Source organism: Macaca mulatta, chromosome 1 (assembly GCF_049350105.2).
Source record: "Macaca mulatta isolate MMU2019108-1 chromosome 1, T2T-MMU8v2.0, whole genome shotgun sequence".
NCBI classification, from domain to species: Eukaryota; Metazoa; Chordata; class Mammalia; order Primates; family Cercopithecidae; genus Macaca; species Macaca mulatta.
The window spans coordinates 1494788-1518065 of record NC_133406.1 but is presented as its reverse complement, the minus strand read 5'-3'; the positions used below and the strand labels follow the sequence as shown (position 1 = coordinate 1518065).

Below are 23278 nucleotides of genomic sequence, written 5' to 3'. Positions count from 1 at the left end.
CACCACTGCACTCCAGCCTGGGCAACTGAGCAAAACGCTATCTCTGAAAAAAGAAAAAAGTGGCAGGGATGTGAATGTAAATGGAGCAAGGCGTTCTCTCTTTCAGGGGTCTCAGACTTTGTATCTTTGCTTGCAGGTGGACTGACTCTCCCATGTCCTTCAAAGTTAATTGCAAAAGAGTTCATTGCAAGAGATGATGTGCTGGTGGAAAGAGAGATGCTGCTTCCTCTTTCCTTAGTGGGGTTTTACAGGCAGATAATGACTGCTTTGCAGCTCACTTGTGACTGATTCCACTGAGCGGTAATGTCAGTATTAGATCAGATACAAGAGTAAGGAGACAGCATGGCAGAAACGCACGTGTGTGTCTGTGGGGAGTGTTTTCTGGGGTACACTTTTTACTTCCTACGGGCCCTTTTCTGAATTTTCCAGACCGCTGTGCAGATGACACTGTTACTTCCTCAGGCTGTTGCCTGTTCCCTCAGGCCCTAAGTAGGTAACATATACCTGCCTAAGAGCAGTGTTTCCTTGACATTTCAGGTTATATGCCACTTACAACATCAATTTAAAGAATGTGGCAAACATTTGTTATTCTAGGTTAGCATAAAATGGATTAGAAAATTTCACAGAGGACTATGCATGGTAGTGAGTCAGTTGTGTGTATGTGTGTGTGTGAAATTTGTTTCTTACACCGACAGAAAAGTTTGAAAGTCACTACTTTAGAGCTTTAGAGAGTTTCTGTTGGAACAAAGTTCCAAGCAACCCATACGTCTGTACAAGAGGAAATTCGAGGAATATCACTTTAAGGAAACATAGGGTCGTGTGTAGCAAGATACGGATTCGAAGAGTGTGTAGAGCAAGGAAATCACAGCTGCTTAGTATGGGAGGGTTTGCCAGGATAAATGATGATGATATGTTGACAGTGATAATGTTAATCATGCTAATTATGATAAAAATGAAACTTTTTTCAACTCATGCATTTTCACCTTTTGACAGTCATGAAGTAGGAACATTTTAAGATTTAGTGGCAAGTCATAGTTTTTACTTCATATTTCCCTTTAAAGTTTACACTAAAAAACAAAGGTGAGCTTCTCTGATTACTCTAAAAATAAATGAAATTGCAACTATTTCCATGAACTACTTATGCTTAGTTCCTGTAATGGCTAGTTTTGTGTCAACGTGACTAGATTGTAGTACCCAGATATTTGGTCAAATACCGGTCTGAGTGTGGCTGTGAAAGTATTTTTTTCAGATGACATTAACATTTAGATCAGTAGACTTTGAGTAAAGTAGATTACCCTCCATGATGTGGATGGGCCTGATCCAATTCAGTTGAAGGCCTTAAGAGAAAACAGACTGAGGTCCTACAAGGAAGGAGGAGTTCTTACATCTGCTTTCAAGCTACAGCTGTAACACCAACTTTTCTTGGAGTCTCCAGCTTGTCCTGAAGAGTTCTGATTTGCCAACTCCCACAGTTGAGTTAGCCGGTTTCTTCAAATAAGTACCCTCACCTCTTCACACACACACACACACACACACACACACCCACCCACCCACCCACCCACATACAGCCACCCACCCACCCACCCACACACACACACACCCCTTCTGTTGATTCTCTTTCTCTGGAGAGCCCTAACGCAGTTGTACTACAAACTTCCCAGAAGTTACAGAAAACAAAGCACATCTTGATCAAATTTGGATGTTTTTGCCTTTTTTTAAAGCCCCTAAACTCTTTAGGTTAATGCATAGTTTTCAAATTTCGTTTCTCATGTTCAAATATGTTTGTTCAAGCAGGACAATCTTTCTTTATATTTTCAGTTCAGATTTCCTCATTGGATTATTAGAGGTTAAAAAAATTATGGACATTGCAAAAGGAAAAGGGGAAACCAACTTACGTCTATACTACTTTATCTTCTGATTTTTGAAAGGGAAAAGAAGTTTGTTGCAATCTTTCTTTTTCTGTGTTTCTTATTAAGCCTCTGAATTTTTCACTACTTTGTCTTATAGTTTTAGTATGTTTAGCCTGGTGTGTACTAGACATTGCCTCTGGCACTACACCACATGCATTTAGTGTGGGCCTATATAAACTTAGTCAAGCAACTGTGTTAGAAAAAAAATTTTATTCTGTGGTGAAATAAATGTTTTAGATTTTGTTTATTATTATTATTATTTTATTTTTATTATTTTTTTTTGAGACGGAGTCTTGCTCTGTCACCCAGGCTGGAGTGCAGTGGCGCGATCTCGGCTCACTACAAGCTCCGCCTCCTGGGTTTATGCCATTCTCCTGCCTCAGCCTCCCGAGTAGCTGGGACTACAGGCGCCCGCTACCACGCCCGGCTAATTTTTTTTTTTTGGTATTTTTAGTAGAGACGGGGTTTCACAGTGTTAGCCAGGATGGTCTTGATCTCCTGACCTTGTGATCCGCCCGTCTTGGCCTCCCAAAGTGCTGGGATTACAGGCTTGAGCCACCGCGCCCGGCCAATGTTTTAGATTTTGAATTTATATTCTTGCTTTGTTTTTTTTTTGCAAGGAGAAAATCCTATAGGCACCTTTCTAACCATCCACCCAACTAGGAATTGGGAATCCAAAAAAATTAAGAATTCACTCAATTTTTATATACCTGTAGTATTAATTATAACAGGATTGATGAGACTGTTACAAGGTTGTAAGCATTTTCAACACTAAGAAAAACATAATGTATAACTTTTAATGAGAATTTTTTCTGAGTGCTCTAACAAATACAGCTTCACATAGCTAACAGTCTAGTTTTAGGAAATATATGAAATCCTCTGTATTGTATCAAAAAATGTTTATCATTTTTAGTAAATAAATGTAGAGATTACTACAAGATATGGAATAAGAATGAGTAGCTGAATATTTCAATAGTTCTATGTAGCCATTCTCTAAGCACACTTCTTTGCTCTCTAAACAAAAGGAAATCATTAAACACATCTTCCTACTCAAAGGCTTTTGTGTGGACAGTCTTCTCAAGGTTTGCTGTTAAATACGATTAAACTGTGGATATGGTTCCAAACAGAATCATTTTATTCCATATAACTTCACCACCCTTTGGCTTTGTTTTCTTTTCTGAATATCAGAAACTTGGTCTAAATAATGATTAATTTGATAACGATGATTTTGGCAAAAATGCCAATGTTGATGATGCTGAGGATGAAGTAACAATCTTTCTATATGTGGAGATTATATACTTTCTCGTTTTCTTTATCTTTCTCCTTTGATAGCCCAAATCTCTTCATTTGATGGACCTTAGATTAAGGAAACTCATGGGCAATTGGAATAAAAACCCCAAGGTGGGGTAGTATTATCTTGTGATCTAAGCAAGGACCAAGTGACCTTTCCCAGGGACTAAGAGGAAGCTGATGGTTGTCACATCTCAGTTCATTTTATTTCAGATAGAGAAGGAGTTGGCAATTGAAGAAGCTCCATCCATCTACTGTTTGTCAGTAGCTCTTGCTGTGCAGTTTGGGGTTGGCAGCCTCCTACAGAACAGATGTCCTGTTAACCTGTATACATTTTATCTCCTTTGAACCACTGTAGTTTTGATCTCTGTTACAGCAGTGTAATAATCAAGTAATAATCAAGACCTATATGAAGAAAACTGGAAATCTTTCCTGAAGGAATAAAAGATCTACATACATATATAGACAGGCATAATTCCTAACATTCATTGAGGTTTTACTGTGCTAGTCACTGTATTGAGTACCAATTTCTCGTTACTTAATTCTCTACAGAAACCCTTCAAGACTGGTGTTTTTGCCACCCTTTACAGATAAAGACAGCAGAGTTCAGAGAGATAGGTTTATTGACCAAGGACTCATACTCAAGTGAGGCATCAGGACCCATAGCAAGTGCTTACTCAATGACATGATCCCACCCCCGTGCTTCATTATCCACACGGAAGTCTTGGTCCTGCAAACATGGTAAATTTTCCAGACGTTAACTTAAAAATGTGGTTCAATACCAACCACAGTCCCAATAAGATATTGTTTTGGGTTAGGAGGAAGCTAGTTGTGACTTTAACCTGGTAGAGCAGAATATAGTGACAACCATGAAAAGTCTAAATTAGAAAAATAGATAACGATTGATGCCTTGTTCTACTAGATGACAAAATATACTATACATCAACAGCTATTAAAAGTGTGTTACAAATGTGAATAAATGAAATAAAATAAATGAATAAATATTAATAGAATTGATATTCCTGAAACAAATTTGCACATATATGAAATTTTGAATATGGTAAAGATATAATTTAAAGCTAATAACAAAAATACAACTAGTGAAATAAATTGTTTTGGGACTATTGACTGAAGATTTGGAAAATAATAACATCTGTCTTACACACACACACACACTCTCTCTCTCTGCAGATGCAGCGAATTGAAAACCTAAACATAAAATAGAAACCCATAAAACGAGAAGATAAATACAATCTGGAAGATCGGAGGCCATTTCTAAGCATAACTCCAGGCATGAAGGCTTATCATGCCTTTTACTTCTTCCAAATAGTCTGAAAATATGAAATTCCATGCATCTAGGACCTCTAAGACATTTATTACCTGGGCCTGAGGGATCTCTCAGACCTCACTTCCTGCCATTCTTTCCCTTACTCTATTTCAGCCACAACAGCCTTTCAACACATGAAGCCCTTCGTCTTCCAAAGCCTTGATACTGGCTACTCCCTCCCTTTGGGATGCCCTCCATACTCATGCTGTGTGACTTCTTCCTTCATTTCAGGGGAGAAGTCAAGTGGCAGCCCTAGACCTCATGTCACCTTCTCCAAGCTCACCCTGCATGGCGGTTGATCATATCTCTTCTTAACCGACATTCTCATTTGCTTCCTTTGTTGATGAGTATTCTCTCTTCCCGGAACTTTTGCATCCCATGAAAGCAGGAATATCAGTTATTTATTCCTGCATCTTCAGCCTTCAGTACAGGCCACATACATAAATGATGTTTAAATAATAATTCATTTCTTTGAATGAAATAGTGAACAGTTCCACAACTAGAAGGCATAAAGGCATGATTGATAGAGTTTAATACATACAACATTTAAAACTTTTGTACCACAAATGAAACAAACAAAACATAGCAAAAGGATAAACGTCCCACTAGAAAAATGATTCAACACTTATATGATGACAAAGATGTGTAGAATCATATGTCAACTACCACTACAAATCAGTAAGCAAAGTGTAAAACAATGAAAATTTAAGAAAAAGCAATTTATTGAAGAAATGCAAATAGCCCCCAAACATACCAGAAGATGTTAAACCTCACTAATGATTAAATCAATGCCAAATAAAATGATACTGAGGTAAGATTTACAAGTAAAACTAAAGTTACTGACAAAATCAAATGTCAGTGAAATTGTGAGAATATATGCCTTTGTACACATTATTGGCAAAAGTATGAATTTGGTCTCTGAAGGGAAATTTAAATATGTCCACATAATGTCAACATGTTCTATGAGGAAAAAACAAACTAAAGTGCTTTTTCTATTCTCTCACTCAACAATCAACACAGAATACTTCTATGACTAAAGGTGATGAGGTTAAGCCCATATACCAAGCAATCAATCAATCCTGTGGCAGACACCAGCTGGGTGTCCTTCAATTCAGTTTTGACACTGTCTACCTGGAAATAACGCCAGTATGCAGGGTGATGGCTAAGTCTCAGAAGACATCTCCCCATTTCCAAAACCAATTATAAGCCTCAAGTTCTTTTTACCTGTGCATCTGACCAGTGAATCAGCAATAAGTCTGGGTTACCACAGCCCCTTTCTTGGGTTTGATTAATTTGCTAGAGCAGCCCACAGAACTCACGGAGGCATCTACATTTAGCAGTTTATTGTAAAGGATATTGCAAGAGATACAGATGATGAGATGCATAGGGCGAGGTATAGGGAAAGGGTGTGGAACTTCCATGTTCTCTCCAGGTTCACCACCTTCCAGGAATCTCCACGTGTTCAGCTGTCTGGAAGCCCTCTGAACCCAGTCCTTGAGGGTTTTTATGGAGGTTTCATTCTGTAGGCATGACTGATTAAATCACTGGCAATTGGTGATCTGCTTAACATTCATCCCTTCTCCCCTCCACGGAGGTTGGGGGCTGGGTCTGACTATCTTAACCCTCTAATTCTGCCTTGGTCTTTCAGGTGTCCAGCTCCCATCCTGAAGCTACCTAGGGACTACCAGCCATTTGTCCACTCATTAACATACAAGTACCACTTTAAAGAATCTAAGGATTTTAGTAGTTGTATGCCAGGAAACCTATTGAAGACCAAATATACACTTCAGAGTATTACACATGTGAATACCATTTGATTTTTTATTCTAAAATTTATCTTGAGCTACTAGTCAAGTTTGCAAAGATTTCAATACACATGAACTTATTGTAGCTTTGTTTGTAATAATGAAAATGAGAAAATTCCATGGTCGTTAGGTTTGAAATATACATGTGCACAGCATGTGTTGAGATGAGAAAATATCTATGATCTGTTAAGTGAATTTATTCGCCAAGAAATCTTGAGGGTGCTATTCTCTGGGTTGGTTTCTCAATTCTTGCACTCCTTTCTTACCACGAGAAGCTTGCCATGTTGAGGGTGAGTATAATTTTTAAAGTTTATATTTTTTACTGTATTTGACTTGCAACACTTGACCTAAAGTTCTGACAGAACCTGGAAGATAAACTGGTGTGTGAGAAATTACCTTAGTCTGGGTGTTTCCAAGGCAGAAGCTGTGTCCAGTGCACATGTTCTGTGATCCCAAAGAGCAGGAAAGGGCAAGGACAAAGAGGGTTTGACCATGACCAAGGGTGACTGGTGCTCCATCCTTCTGGAACCTGGGGGCTTTGTGAAATGCATCTTACTTCAGGAAGTGTGTCTCCACTGGCTTACATCCCCATAGTCAGTGTGGCTTGGGTCCTTCACTCTCCACATTTCTCAGCTGTGCATGCTCTGGTGATGCATGACCCTCACAGTGGGCAGCATGGGAGGAAACCCAAACGGGAAGTAGAGGGTTCACAGAGCAGGTTTGGGATGATCCAGGTTTTGTATCCTTCTGTGAGAAGCCATCAAAGCCTATGGTTGCTGCAAGAGGAATAAAGGAAAAGATGGAGCCTAGAAAATTCTGACATATTAGGCTGAAAAGGGACCTGGCATTGAAAGACAAGTCGTATCCAATATGGCATGTAAGCATTTTCCTCTTTATTTACTATGATTTAAATCCAAGTAAGATGGGACTTCCCTCTATTTAGAAAGGTCTTTCACTTTCTTTCAGGATTTACTGCCTCAAGATGGCTGTGTTGGAAGATCCAATAGTTCTACTGGATGTAGAGCCAGAAATTGTGTGGGAATGCCTGGTGTTTCTTTCACTTCTTCTTGGATACCAATCTGAGGCACAAATCACATTTCAAGTGTGTTTCCTTGGGTTTTGGAGAGGATGTCTTCATTTTCTGTTAAGCATTTAGGGAGCAGTTGGGTGAGCACATGACCAATCAGCCTGAGCATTTAAGGCAGTTGGAGGAAAGTGTGAGCTATGGTCATCGTTCTCCTCTGTGCCAAACAGGGGCTGATGGATGGTCAGGCCAGTGCTGTCCTCATGGTTCTGGGAGGGTCCATGTTGTCTACGTTACCCCCAAATAAACTGATGAGGACCTGCACTCCTGTCCTGAGTTGACACCCAGCCTTGAGGTCAAGAAGATGACAGATATTTGGGGGTAATGGGTCCCAGAGGATCCTTCTGTCACTTCCTCATTGCTTTCTCTGGAGGTTCTAAAAACTTGACTACTGAGCTTAAACAAAGCCATGAACTGGCAGAGGAAAATTACAGTGCATCCAAACTCCAGAGATTTTTAATTAATCTTTTCAAGAGGTTAGGGAAAGTTTTTAGTATTCAGATTGAAGTTTTTCTTCAGATCTTGAATGTTTGAACATTTTTTATTTTAGCTTTTAGTGGACATATAATAATTGTACCTATTTCTGGGGTAAACAGTGATGTTTGGATATACATAATGTATAGCGATCAGATAAGTGTAATTAGAATATCCATCATCTCAAACATTTATCGTTTCTTCGTGCTGGGAACATTCAATATCCTCCTTCTAGCTGTTTGAAAATACAGAATGTATTATTGTTATGGTCATCCCACAGTGGTATAGAACACTAGAACTTACTCCTCCAGTGGAGCTATAATTTTGTATCCTTTAACAAATCTCTTCTCATTCCCCCACCACTGCTATCCATTCCCAGCCTCAAGTATCCTCTGTTCTACTTATTTCTATGGGATCAACTTTTTTTTTAAGCTTTCGTATATGAGTGAGAAATGCAGTATTTAACTTTCTTAAAAATTTTATCTGATACTTTAAGTTATTATTTCCCCTATTTGTTTCTGTTTCTTCAGTCTTTGGGTTCTAAACTGAGTAAAAAATGTCAATAACTTGATTTCTCCCTTCCCGACTCATACTAATGTTATGTGTCTCTGACTCCTAGAGTACCTGCTGTCTGCTTTTTACTTCCCCTTCCCCTACCCCGAAGCCCCTAAAATTGTATAATTATTTTTAAATTTCATTTTACTTTGTTTTTAATTCGCAAATAACAATTGTTCATACTTATGGGGTACAGTATGATGTTTTGATACATGTATACTTGTGTAATGATCAAATCAAGATAATTAACGTATCCATTACCTAAAACACTTGTCATTTCTTTGTAGTGAGAGCATTCAAAATCCTCTCTTCACAACATGGATGAACCTAGAAGACACTGTGTTAAGTGAAATAAGCCAAACACAAAGGGACAAATCCTGCATGATCTCACTCATATTTCATGTTTAGCCAACTATTAAGGAAAAAGTATGGGCCACTTTACAAATGAATCTGCGTTATACACCAGCAACAGAAAGAAGCAAATGGCATTATACCACAGTACCCCTCCAGGTGGTGCCAAAAGATGGTGAGGAAGGGAAACTTCCCAGTGGTCAAACTACAGGCAGTTTAGCTGGTTGTTAATTTTTTATAGAAGGAGATGGGCACAGAAGTTTGGATATGCACTGATTTAGGAGCATTGGATAACAGGTTATTTTGGTGAGAGATTTGTGAAGAACAAGGCTGGAAAATTAATGGCAGGCAAATCTGGAGAAGAGGACATTGAAGAATTTCTTGTAAAGTGCACAGATCATGAAGATATTTGTCTTACATAGATGCCCATGGAGAGGGCATCCACTGCAGAGATGGGTCTTGATAGTATGGTAGATAAGATGACTCATCTAGTAGATAATCAGTCAATCTCTTTTGCCAGCAGGCTTGCTCACTGGGCCTATGAGAAATTGAACATGGAAGCAGGGATGGAAACTATGAATGGGCACAGCATTATGACATTTCTCTCACCAAGGTTAGCATGTAATTTGGCACTATTTCCAGGTGTCTGGCTGGACTAGTAGCATAGTGATTACTTTGGACTCTTTTGAGCATAGAGTAAGCAATGTTAGTCTTTATAGGGACAGAATAATATTCTGGGGACCGTTTTGTCTTCCATGCCCCAACCATTTACATAATGAACAAAGCCTTAACCATCACCATGGCATCCCCTGCAATGTCACCTGTAACTAGGAAACATATTTCACAGCCAAAGGGGTGTGGCAATAGAATCGCCCTTGGAATTCATGATTCTTACTTCATACCTCAATATTCAGAAGCAGTGGGCTTGACTGAATGATGGAATGGGCTTTATTGAATGATGGAATGGCCTGCTGAAGGTTTAGTTATTGAAGCTGAGAAACAATACTGTGTAAATAAGGACTACTTTCCTACAGGCTGCAGTGTATGCCCTAAACCTGCAGCCACCGTAACCTGATACATGAGTCCAGAAACCAAGACACGAGAGTGTCTTGTACATGATGCATAATAATCCAATTGAAGAATTTTGCTTCATTTCACTGAAAGTTTGGATTTGGTGTGATGGTTAATGTGATGTATCAACTTGGTGGGGCTGTGGTGCCCATTTTTTGTTCAAACACCAGGCTAGGTGTTACTGTGAAGGGTTTATTTTTGTTTGTTTGTTTTTGTTTGTCTGTTTTGATGCGATTAACATTTAAATCAGACTTTTAGTAAAGCAGATTACCCTTTATAATGTGAGTGGGCCTCATCCAATCAGTTGAAAGCCTTTAGAGAAAAGACTGACCTGCTTCCAAAAAGAGGGAATTTTGCCTCCAGACTTTGAACTCAAGCTGCAACATCAACAGCTGTCAAAATTTACAGCCTGCTGGCTTGCCCTGAAAAGTTCAGACTTGCCAGTTCCCTAAATTATGTGAGCCCATTTCTTAACTCTCGATCTCCTTTACTGTTTTTTTTCCTCTCTGTCCCGTGTGTGTGTGTGTGTGTGTGTGTGTGTGTGTGTGTGTGTGTGTGTATTTGTGTATATATTCTCTTTTACATATATTTTTGGTTCTGTTTCTCTGGAAAACCCTGACTAATTCAGTGAATTGGAAGATCCTAGTACCAAAGTAGACTAGTTTCATGAGAGAATATAGAGAGTCATAGTTCCTTATATTAAAAACTAAATATATATATATAGAGAGAGAGGTGAACTCTATTGATAGGTTACTCTATTGACAGAAGTTCTTTAACATCTCGAAAGACTAGGTGTTGTAAATTAGAACTCGTTTGTCCTTTAGATACACTGTATACACAGATAAGTAAAAGAAAATGCACAATCATAATAAACAATGGTGAATCTCGCCTCACTGTTAGCACACTGGCTTAGAGCTCTCTGCACCTCTCTTATCCCCTCCTTCCTTGAACTAGTCCACAAACACCATGCCATCCCCCCACAAAATAACATTTCATATGAATTTTAACAAAAAGTTATTTACAAAATATGTCATTTTACTATCTCTAATTTTAACATATATCAGGTACTTCAGAACATCTAGAAGGAACAGACATTTCAGAAAAGCTTAGCGTTGTCAACTCTATAGAGAAGTAATAAAATGCACACACATAATGGATAGAATATGAAAATGTCTTGGAAATACGACCCTTCAGGACTAGGTAGGTCTCGCCCAACTGCGACAAAGAGGTCGCCCAGAATGTGGACCTGCCGGCTCCGTGGCCTAAACGGGCAGCCGACCCCGCGCCCCTGGATCACCTTCTTCGCCCTCCACAGCCTAACGGCTTCTTCCCTGCTTACCGCCGTCACTCAAAGGCGCTGAATCCCGGCAGCTCGGCGTGATCTTGGTCTGGGCCGGTAGGGTTGGACCGGGAGATCAAGGCTGGGGGAGGCCGCCGCTGTCGTCAGGTCCCCGAGGTGGGGTAGGAAGAGGTTCGCCGCAGCCTGAAGGCCTGGGCTGGGCGGGGGAGCCACAGCGAGGGCTCCGGAGCCTGCAAGGCGGAGGCCGCAGCCTGTTCTGGGACCATCTCACCCCAGGCGCAGAGCCGAGGGCTGGGAGGGCTCCAGGGGCAGCGGGAAACAGGCCGGCTCCGGTCTCCCCGTGCGCTCTCAGCATCGTCAAAGTTTTATTATCCACGGAGCGTCCTGGAATCCACCCGATTCGGATACTGAGAAACAGCTGTATAACAACGCAAGGAATTTACAAAACAAGATGACAGTCAACATGTGTATATATAGCAAAAACCAACAATGGCAATTTAACAAAACTACGATAATTAACAAACAATAAATGTATTTTCTTGGTCTGGAAATAGTGTGAGCACACTCCTTTCAGATTTCCATCTACCTTGAGCTCAAACAATATTGGAAGAAAAACGACATCCCAACGACATCCCAAGTGTCCCGTCCTCCAAGGTGTTTGCTCTATGTAAACTTGATCTTCCTTCTCAGAAGGAACTGGAGTCTCTAAATTTGGGCCCGCTTGCCTGCAGAGCCACAGCAGTTCTCTAACACAGTGTGTCGGAGGGCGCTCTTCACCTCTGTGTTCCTCAGGGTGTAAATAAATGGGTTCAGCGCAGGAGTGACTACGGTGTAGAAGAGAGCTATGAACTTGCCCTGCTCATGGGAGGTGCTCTTGGCTGGCTGGAGATACATTAAGATGATGCTCCCATAAAACAGAGACACCACGGCCACGTGGGAAGAACAGGTGTTGAGTGCCTTTCTCCGCCCTTCTGCTGACCTGATCTTCAACACAGCCCGGGCAATATGGCCGTAAGAGACCAGGATGAGCCCCAGAGGGAGGACAACAAAGACAAAGCTGGCCAGGTACATCTCCATCTCATTGAGGCTGATATCCACACAAGCCAGTTGCATAATGAGGGGCATCTCACAAAAGAAGTGGTCGATGTGATTGTTCCCACACAGCGGTAGGAGCATGGTGAGAGTGGAGCCCACCATGCTGGTGGTCAGACCTCCCAGCCAGGAGGCCAAAGCTAGCCCAAGGCAAAACTGTGGATGCATAATGACAATGTAATGGAGTGGCCTGCAGATGGCAGCGTAGCGGTCATAGGACATGGTGGCCAGCAGGACACACTCGGTTGCCCCCAGCCAATGGGAGATACAGAACTGGACCACACACCCTCCATAGCTTATGGTTTTTTGTGGTCCCCAGAGGTTGGCCAGAAGCTGTGGGACAATGCTCGTGGTGAAACTGATGTCCAGGAAGGAGAGGTTGGCAAGAAAGAAGTACATAGGCGTGTGGAGGTGCACATCCATACGGGAGACCAGAATGATGATGCCATTGCCCAAGATCGATACCACGTAAAAACCCAAGACAACTATGAAGAGGACAGCTTCTAGTGAGGGTCGTGCAGAGAAGCCCAGGAGGACAAAGACTTCTGGAGAACTCACATTGGCTATTTCCATCATTGTATGCTGGGGGTGGGGCAAAAGGCCACCTGTGGGAAGAGCACAGGGCATACCGGGCATGAGACAAGCAATTACATTAGTTAGCAAACATTAAAAGTAAATTTTATTTCATTTTATCTTATTCTTTTTTAGAGACACAGTCTCACTGTGTTGCCCAGGCTAACCTCAAACTCTTGGGATCAAGCAATCCTCCCACCTCAACTTCCTCAGTAGGTGAGAATACAGGCATGCACTACCATGACTGGTTAAAAATAAATTTTATAGCCATTGTTTTCAAAAGCAGCCATTCAACAGCTCTGTGGATGGCACTGCATTATCTTCCTCACAGCCAACTTGGACTGTATAATAAAAGACTAGGGGGTGTTCACTGTCTGGAGAAAATGGACATTTATGCAAAATCCTTAGCACTGTTTTTTTTAAATTGAAATATTGTAGTAACAACATCTACATGCAACCTAAATGTTTAACAATAAAGGGTTAGTCAGGTAGAGAGTGGTCTTTCATGTGATGAACCACTGTACAGGCATTAAAATTGTGCCCTCTCAAATTCCACAATCATCTGCAATTTTTTTCTGTCTATGTCCAGTTTTTTATCCCTCCTCACCACCTCTGCTACTACTGGCCCATCTTGCCATCATTTATCATCTGAATTTTCATCTAATATTCTAACTCATCTCTCTGCTTCTCCTTTGCTCCCTTTCCAGGTACTCTCAAAAAAGTGTTGGGGCTCAGAAAATGATACCCCAACATGAAGGTCTCAGAAGCAAAAGTTTCTCTTTCTCCTGCCTTTTTGTCCCTGGCTCTTTCTTCCCTGAGGTTAGCCATAGAAATTCAAAGCCAGTCATAAAACCTAAAAATGTTACTCTAACTTTCCCTCCACCTTTCTATGTTAAAACCAGCCATAAATAAATTATCTGACCTACCTTACTGGATTGTAGATCATAAGACCTCCATTCCAGACAGGCCTTACTCCTTACCAAGAAAAAAGGAACACTGCTCAGAGAGGCCACAAAGAACCTCACAGATGGGTCTTGCTGGGTTTCTTCACTCAGTCCATCAGCATTAGATCATGCCCTTCGTGTTCAATCATATTTCTACATGGCTGTCCAAATTTCTTTGAACCTAAGCATAAAAATGGGAAGTTTTTCCTGTATCTTTGGATCCTCATCTAAAGGCTCCTCTGTCATGTAAAACTATGATTAAATAAATGTGTATGTCTTTTCTCCTATGAATCTGCCTTTTGTCAGTTGATTTCCGTGAAACTTCAGAGGACAAAGGTGAAATTTTCCCTCACTCCTACAAAAGGAATCAGAGGATTACATTAAAACATATGATCATGTCAGTCTGCTGCTCAACACCCTCATTGTCTTGGTACAAGGCTTGTAGCTGCAGTTTGCTATACTTACAGTGCTTTCTCCCCAAGACACCCACACACCCCCTTTCTCACCTTCTTCAGGCCATTTTTGAAAAGTCACCTTCTAACTGAGGCCCTCCCTCACTGTATTATATAATATTGAAAACCCTTACAATTCCCTTCTTTCTCTTTCCTGAATTATTTTTATATAAGGCAATAATCTTATAACAAATAAACTACTCATTTCTTTTGTCTGCTACCTGTCTCACTCCACTAGATCATAAATTCCATGGAGCCACAGTTTTGTATTGTTTACCTCTGGGTCCCCAGTGTCTAACCCAGTGTCTGATACACAGTAGTCCCTTAATATTCATGGACGTGCATCGTGAAACAGGTTGCTAGAAAGGTTCTGTGGGGTGGAAGAGGCAGGACTAGAGTAATATGAAGGCAGGTGGAAGGACTCAGCATAAACTTTCAGTAGTGTTGTCAGGAAAGAGCTCTTGGAACTGCCAGAGGCGTGCAGAAGGGTCTGGATATCCTCTGCTTTTGTACAGTTGGAATAAAACAAACACGATTTATCAGGGGCAGTGCATAAAGTCAGAAATTGGATAATTTCAGTGTGCTTCAGATGTCCCTGAAGACCTCTGGGGTCCTTCTTTGCAAAAACATTAATTCTAGCCCGTATTTTAAAAAGAAGAATCAATTTATTATAGTTAGGATTCACCCAAATTTGGGGAACAGAGCAGCTGTGAACTTAACTGTCAGCCTTCTTAAAATCCCAGAGAGTAGAATTTATCTATCCCTGTAACTGGAAGTCAATTAAACAAAATAGACATGAACAGACATGTGCATTCAGTTTTAAAAATACAGGTAGGTTTTCCATTGTGCATGTATAGAAATAAGGCTCAGAAAACTCCAGGCATTTGTTAAAATTCACATGTGGAAGCTGCTCCAGTGCGGACTTACTGTATCAGAATACTGAGACAATCATCTGGCCTGTATATAGTAGGCCAGGGAAGCATTAATACTGTGGGAGAAGGCATCCTGGAGAATTCCAACCTCCTCCAAATCAGGGAGGCAAGCCGGGGGCCTCCTAGTATTCCTAGTACTTTTGGGAGGTTGAAGTGGGGGGAATCACTTGAGCTCAGGAGTTTGAGGCCAGCTTGGGCAACATAGTGAGAGAATGTCTTTACAAAAAAATAAAATGACCAAGTGTGGCTGTGTGTGTCTGTGGTCTCAGCTACTTGGGAGGTTGAGGCCAGAGGATGGCTTAAGCCCAGGAGATCAAGGCAGTAATGAGGCATGATTGTGCCACTGCACTCCAGCCTGGGCAACAGAGCAAGACCCTGTCTCAAAACAACAAACAAATCAGGGAGGTAGTTGAGACCTGTCAGAACGTGAGTGTTTTCATCATATGAATGTGAGAAAGAAAAGATGAACTGGGATTGGGAGAGTTAGGTACAACTGAGTCATGACACAGTCAAAGTGGGTGTACTGTATACAGAGTCACCGCTGATGAGCTGAAAAACAACAGGTTCAACTGACGACTGCATTATGACCCGTGGGTGTAAGTATTATGTCCCATCTGTGGAAAGATAAAAATTTTGTTGACTCACAGTTGATAACATGCAGAAAATGTATAAATGATGCTGAGAGAGGAGCTACAAGATCACTCATGAGGTAATAGTTTAGTAGAATTTTTAGGAAAAAGAGATCTTTGTGGTGATCTGATCTACTTCTAGAAATGTTTAGCAACTTATCCAAAACCCCAGGGCTGCTTAGTCATACTGGAGCTATGCCGAAGATATTCAGATTCTTAGTACAAAAATAGTATTTTCAGTAAAGGAAGAGGTTTGCTTACCCACAGAGATTCACCAAAATTGTCACAATTAAAAACTTACCTTTCAAAATGCAACCCTAACCCAAACACTGTGCCATTAAGACAAAGATAGCATACTGAAAGTTAAGGAAACATCTTGCGTTCAAATTTTGTCTGAGTTAACTAGGCAGTCACAAACTGTATCCCAGAGCATAGGCAACCTGCTAAAATATCAAAGGCCACATGAGAAAATCAGATCACTTAAATGGATCAGTGCTCATCAGTTTTAACTGGAATTACCAGAAAGTCTGAGATCCCAGTTTATCTTAAATACCATAAAACCAACAACAAACAAATGACAAAATCCAAAATGTCACTTACTAATGGTGAGCTAGCAACATCATCTCCATTTATGCAGGGTGGAAATGTTGTAAAATGCGCAATATTTTATTAAAAAGACTGATAACAGTCATGAATTCAGTGCATGTGGCACTGAAAAAATAGATTAGCCAAGGGATTTTAAAGCCCCGCAAATAGTGGAAATCTCTAAGTCGGTGGTAGCAGACGTGTTAGATTCTGTTCAAATTCATGTCTAAAGGACACATTATTAAGTATTTAAATCACAATGGGATTGAGCTAGAAGAAAGCACTTAAAATATTTTGTGAGAAAATTGATAATCAAAGGAGTGAGAATGGCTCATGGTGTTTCCAGAATGAGAAATTATATGCAGACCCCAAAGGGTGAAGTGTTACGTAAAGTCCTTATAATTCTGAGACATTAGAATTATAACCCCTGGAGCCTTCAGGAGGGAGTCTGAGGGTGATGGTATATATCAGGGGAGTAAAAGTGGAGGGGAAAAAAGCTTTTGGGATTTCTTTCCCTATTGGATAATTATAATTTCATTGTATTACACACACGGAATTGTTTCTTTTTTATGACTAGAATATTATTTTAGGTTTGTATACTGCCAAACTGCTTACGGAGCGTAAGAATCAAGTCTATCATGTAGTGGGGGGGATAGTCTGAGATATTTGCTCATTCTGTTAATTTTGATACATGCTACTACAGACTCTTTTGCTAAAAAAAAAAACCCATTGATTTTATTATTGGTGTATACCTCAGTGATGAGATAATGTTTTTCTTAATAAGTTAGATTTACCAATTTATTTTTATTTTGGTAAAATACAGATAACATATAAATTTATCATTGTAACTATTTTAAGTGTGCAAGTCAGTGGAATTAAGTTCTTTCACAAACTTTTTCATCACCTCTATCAAGCGTCAGAACTTTTTCATCACCTCAAATGGAAAACCTGTAGCCATCAAGCAGTCAGTCTTCATTTGCCAGCTCTCCCCAGCCCTGCCAACCACTAATCTGCTTTCTGTCTGTATGGATTTGCCTATTTTGGATATTACATATAAATGGACTTATACATGTTACTGTGTCTTGTTTCTTTCATTTAACATGATATTTTCAAGGTTCATCTATGTTGTAACATGTTCAGTACTTCATTCTCTTTTAAAGAGGAATAATATTCCATTCTATGACTCTACCACCTTTTGTTTATTCATCTGTTGACAGACATTTGGATTTGTTTGTTGATGAACATTTGAGTTGTTTCTACCTTTTGGCTATTGTGAATAGAGCTGCTATGAACATTCACTTACAAGTTTTTGTTTGAACTCCATTTCTAATTCTATTGGGTATACCTGGGAGTGGAATTGCTAGGTCTTATGGAAATTCTATGAGCAACTTACTATGGAACCAGCAAACTTTTCTGCTGCAGCTAAACCATCTTTACATTTCTGCAAGCAATTTGTGTTTCAGTTTCTCCACATAATCACCAGCACTTGTTATTTTCCACTTTTTACAATCTTTTTTTTTCCTTTATGGCCATCGTAGTGGAATGCAAAGTGGCATCTCACTGTGGTTTTGGTTTGTGTTTCCCTAGCAGCTAATAATGTTGTGCATTTTTTAATGTGCTTTTTGGCCACTTACTTGTCTTCTTTGGAAAAATCTCTATTCAAGTCTTTTGCCCATTTTTTGATTGGGTTATTTGTCTTTTTGTAAGTGTTCTTTATATACTCTGAATACTACACCCTTATGAAATACATGATTTGCAAATATTTTGTCTCATTCTGTATATTGTCTTTTAACTCTTTTGATAATGTGTTTTTGATGAACGAAAGTTTCTAATGATGAAGTCTAATTTATCTATTTTTTTGTTGTTGTTTTTGGTTTTCATATCATATTTAACAAAACAGTGAGACTTCCAAGGTCATGAAAATGTACTTCTATAATGACTTCTAAGGGTTTTATAATTTTTTGCTCTTTCATTTAGGCTTTTGATATATTTTGAATTACTTTTTTGTATATGCTGTAATGTAGGGTCCAACTTCATTCTTTAGCAGGTGTCGATCCAGTTGTGTTGAACTGGATATACGTTTCGAAAGGACTGAACTTTCTCTATTGACACCCTTGTCAAAAATCAAGTGACATAGACCCATAGATGTTAGTTAGTATCTAGTTTAATGGGTCTAAATACGAACCATATTCTGAAGACTCTCTGAATTACATTCCTGGCCAGTACCTCTATGCCAAACTTCAGATTCATATATCTACCTATACTACAGCTTCATTTGATGGTGTTATGAACCGAATTGTGCCCTACACCCATTCATATGCTGAAACCATAACCCCAAAGGTGACTATATTTGGAGATAGGGCCCTTAAGGAGATAATTATGAGTAAATGTGTTTATAAGAGTGGTGGCCTAATGTCATAAGATTGGAATCCTTATTAAAAGAGGGAGAAATACTAGCTGTCTTCCCTCCCTCCCTACCCCACTCTCTCCCTTTCCACACATGCACAGAGGAGAGGCCAGATGAGGACACAGCAAGCAGGCAGATGGCTACGATCTGGAAGAGAAGCCTCATCAGAAACCAACCCTGAGGGCATCTTGATATTGGACTTCCAACCTCTAGAACTGTGAGAAAATACATTTCTGTTGTTTGCCACCACCCAGTTTGTAGTATTTTGTTTTGATATCCCGACCTGCCTAATACAGATGGCTAATGTGAAGCTCCAATGCAACACTTTAGAAAATGAACCCTGTTGTACACCTGACCTCCTCCAGCTGCAGGCTCCTCTTGTCAGTTGATGACAACTGTGTTCTTCCATTTGCTTAGTCCAGAAGCTTGGAGTCCATGTGGTTCCAAACCAGGTCTGTTCTGCCCATGGCACAGTATGCCAATCACTGAAACGATGAGTTTTGTGGCAGAGAATGAGTTTATTTATGAGGCAGTCAAGTGAGAAAGCAGGAGAACAGGTCTCAAATCAATCTCCCTGAAAATAAAATTTTAGGGATATTTATGGGATAGAGGAGTGAGGTGGTCCCAGGTGTAGGAAAATGTGATTGGGGTAGGAAAAAAGATACTGAGATAATCAGTAATCAGTAATCTGCTCACATATCATCAAACTTCATGGCTCTTCATAGCATACATGTTCACAAAATGGTGTCTTTAACATGATCTGAGGGTGGAGTTTTGGGCACTGTGACATCCAAAGATCACCCATTGGACATTCATGTAGGTCCAGTTGGGGGCCAGTGGTTCCAGCTAGCTTGAACTGGACAAGAGTTGACACTAGTTCCTGAAAAAGAACTTAAGCAGTCATTACCACAGTGATCCAGACGTGAGAGATGTTATCTATAAGGAAACTGGTGGAAGTTTTATTATATATTGCTTAGCTATGTGACCTTTAGCTATGTAAATCTTAAAATAAACTAGAAGCAAGTGACCGGCTAAAAGCAAGCGACTAAAGCCAGTGAGGCAAGTTAAGTCTGGACCTAATCAAGGGAGCCCTCGGCCTCAAACATTGACCCCTCTCATTTCCACAACCTCTGTTCCTCACATCAAATCTGTCAGCAAATCCTATTGACTCTACTTTTAAAGATATCCAGATTACAATCATTTTTACAACAAATCACCCTGTCTCAGCTAGATTACTTGTATTAAAATCACAACCATTTTACTTGAAAACACTTCGCTGACTTCCTACCTGACTCTAAATATAGCAAGTTGTTTCATAGTCCCTGAGGTATCTACTGTCTGTGCCTTCCCCCTCCACACACATTACCTCTCTGGTCCCACTTCCCACCACTTCTCCCATTCCTCCCTCGACTGCAGCCTCACGGGCCTCCTTGTTCCTCAAACATGCCTCCTTGTTTCTCATTTGCCATGCTGCTTTTAGCTTTGCTGGTTCCTCTGCCTCGAATAGTTTCCATCTCTCTCTCTCTCTTTCTCTCTCTCTCTCTCTTTTTTTTTTTTAATACAGTGTCTCACACTGTTGCCTGGGGCTGGAGTGCAGTGGTCTGATCTCAGCTCACTGCAACCTCTGCCTCCCGGGATTACAGACATGCGCCACCATGCCTGGGTAATTTTTTGTATTTGCAGTTGAGGTGGGGTTTCACCATGTTTGTCAGGCTAGTCTTGAACTCCTGAACTCGTCATCCACCACCTCAGCCTCCCAAAGTGCTGGGATTACAGGCTTGAGCCACCACACCCAGCCAAAAACATTCTTATAATGCAACAAATTCCGAAATTGCTTTACCAAAAAGATGAGGTTCTCACTGACTTAACTGAGACTTAAAGTAAAAATGCTGATCTGTAGTTCAGGAAGATATACAGGGATTTTGTATCCTGTAGTAAATGTTGCATCTTTCCCACTGAGAACCTTTTCAATCACATTCATCCTGAGAAATCACAGTCTTATGACCGTCACCACAAGCTCAATACGAATCACCCAAACCAGATCCTTTACTGTCCTGAATCCATTTTCTGGAACATGATGCTATGGATTAGTATTTTTTTTTTTTTTTTTTTTTTTTGAGACTGAGTCTTGCTCTGTCGCCCAGGCTGGAGTACAGTAGCGTGATCTCTGCTCACTGCAAGCTCCGCCTCTCGGGTTCAAACGATTCTCCTGCCTCAGCCTCCCGAGTAGCTGGGACTACAGGCACCTGCCACCACGCCTGGCTAATTTTTTGTGTTTTTAGTAGAGACGGGGTTTCACCATGTTAGCAAGGATGGTCTCGATCTCCTGACCTCGTGATCTGCCTGCCTTGGCCTCCCAAAGTGCTGGGATTACAGGCGTGAGCCACCGCGCCCGGCCAAAAATGGTCTTTAAAACTGTATTTAATGGCATGAAAACACGTGCAAAGGATGATCCTATTTTTGGAAATTTTTAAATCAGCGGATGCATGTTTGTTTTCACAAAGCAAAGATGATAAATGTGTGCATCAGAATTCACAAGGGGGCTGGATGTGGTGGCTCAAGCCTGTAATCCCAGCACTTTGGGAGACCAAGGCAGGAGGATCGCTTCAGCTCAGGGGTTTGAGACCAGCCTGGACAACATAACAAGGCCTTGCCTCTACTAAAATAAAATAAATAAATAAATAAAAAGATTAGCCTAGTGTGATGCACATGCCTGTACTCCCAGCTACTTGGTGGTTGAGGAGGGAGGATCGCTTGAGTCTGCGAGGTACAGGCTGCAGCTGAGCCCTGATCATGCCACTGTACTCCAGCCTGGGCAACAGAACAAGACCCTGTCTCAAAAACAAAAACAAACAAAAAAGCACAAGTAAGTAGTTGAGGGTAGTAGGATTCTGGGTTATTTAAATATTTTATTTTTTCTTATTTATACTTAATTTTCTACATGGCACTGAGAATCTAAATCAAGTTGAATATTGTGCATGTCTTTGTTCTCAAACAGCAGCCATGGCCATAAGAATAAGCAGAATACCTACAGCTTACTAAGACTCCCTTTCATGTAGCTCCTATCCATTCTACAGATGGAGAACGTGAGTTCCAGGAAATTTGTTTACCAGACCAATTTATCCTAGGATGGTACAGAATGGGAGTTAGTGCTGTAAAAATGGAAACCTTTTGTGTTACCATATTTCTGTCATTCAGTGCCTAAAAACTAACATGGACCTACTTGAGCATTTGAGGATTAATGTGCTTATTTGTGAGTAATCAGATAAGAGAAACAAAGGTTTATTTCAGTAGCTCTCAAATTTTAGTAGGAAACAGGAGGACTCCACCCCCGAGAGTTTCTGATTCAGCAGATTTGGATCTTGAGAATTTGCATTTCTAATAAGTTCTCAGTGATGCCCATGTTTCTGGTCAAGGACCAGCAATGGTGGAACATGCTGCTTAGTGCCTTTACTGGTCCATGGATTGGCTGGGGTGGCATCACCTGGGAACTTGTTAGAAAGGCAGAATATTGATCCCAGTTTGAAAGAGTCAGAATCTGCATTTTAACAGGATCCTCAGGTGATTTGCTTACATGAGAAAGTTTTGGAAGCAGCACTTTGGTACATAGGTTCTCAAATACGAATTAGATAAATCATAAATCTGAAATGGGGTGTGTGACATTCCTGCTTGTAATATATTTTTCTTATGTTTATGATTGATAAATAAATAATACAAAACTTATAAATAATTATAAAGCACTCCAGACTCCTGAGTTCTGCTGCTGGTTAACAGTCAATTAAACTTCCTCAGTACTGATTTCCTCATTGGGATAAAAAAAGAGTTGGAATAGGTGAGCATATAGTTTCTGATTTCAGCAAATAGATTTTGTGTTGGTTGGAAGCTGAAGAAAATCAGCCACCTGTGGTGTAAATCCTTCGGCGGGAGACATCATGAATAAGCTATTTCAGTCTCCTGACAGCCACGGCTCAGAGTCAGCTGTTAGCTAATCTCCTGCCGCTGATATTGTGGCCTTGAAATTATCACTAGAACCAGCTTGTGCTTTGTGGCTCTGGTGGGCAGCGTAGGGGAGGAAGTGGGGGACCAGATGCTGGCAACAGGTCTTCCAGGCCCTGCATTTTCCCCATTGTCATGTTAGTCTTTGAGTTGACAACCAGAACAATGGCTTCTTAACCTACCCCAAATAATTTTGATAACCTTCTATTCTCATCCTTTTTTTTCCCTTTTTCTTTCCCATCTTGTCTTTGGAAGTATCAGACCTCTGAGGAAAGGCTATTGACATTTGATCTGATTATCATTGCCAGAGCCACAAAGAGAAATTTTATTTCTAATGTTGTTTTTTTTTGTTTTCCCCAAGAAGAGGCTTTCTGTTTGTATGTTTGGAAGAGGAAAACATATTTGGAATCTTGAGATCTCAGATCTCCATAATGAACAGTTTGCCTAAGAAATCATGAATCCAGATTAATCATTTCTATTCCAGCAAAAATGCAACTCTCT

The 23278-nt window shown here is 40.4% G+C and overlaps 1 protein-coding gene across 1 annotated transcript; it reads right to left on the bottom strand.

The window, feature by feature from the left end:
• Positions 1-10597: 10597 nt before the first annotated feature.
• On the bottom strand, positions 10598-14421 carry OR2C3 (olfactory receptor family 2 subfamily C member 3). The gene has a single exon (XM_015128097.3). It carries the CDS (start codon positions 12893-12895, stop codon positions 11873-11875), a length of 1023 nt encoding a protein of 340 aa, XP_014983583.3. The 5' UTR covers positions 12896-14421; the 3' UTR covers positions 10598-11872.
• Between the last annotated feature and the right edge of the window lie 8857 nt (positions 14422-23278).

Coding starts and splice junctions, on each gene's coding strand:
- OR2C3 (XM_015128097.3), bottom strand. CDS start 12,895: ATGCCCGGTATGCCCTGTGCTCTTCCCACAGGTGGCCTTTTGCCCCAC.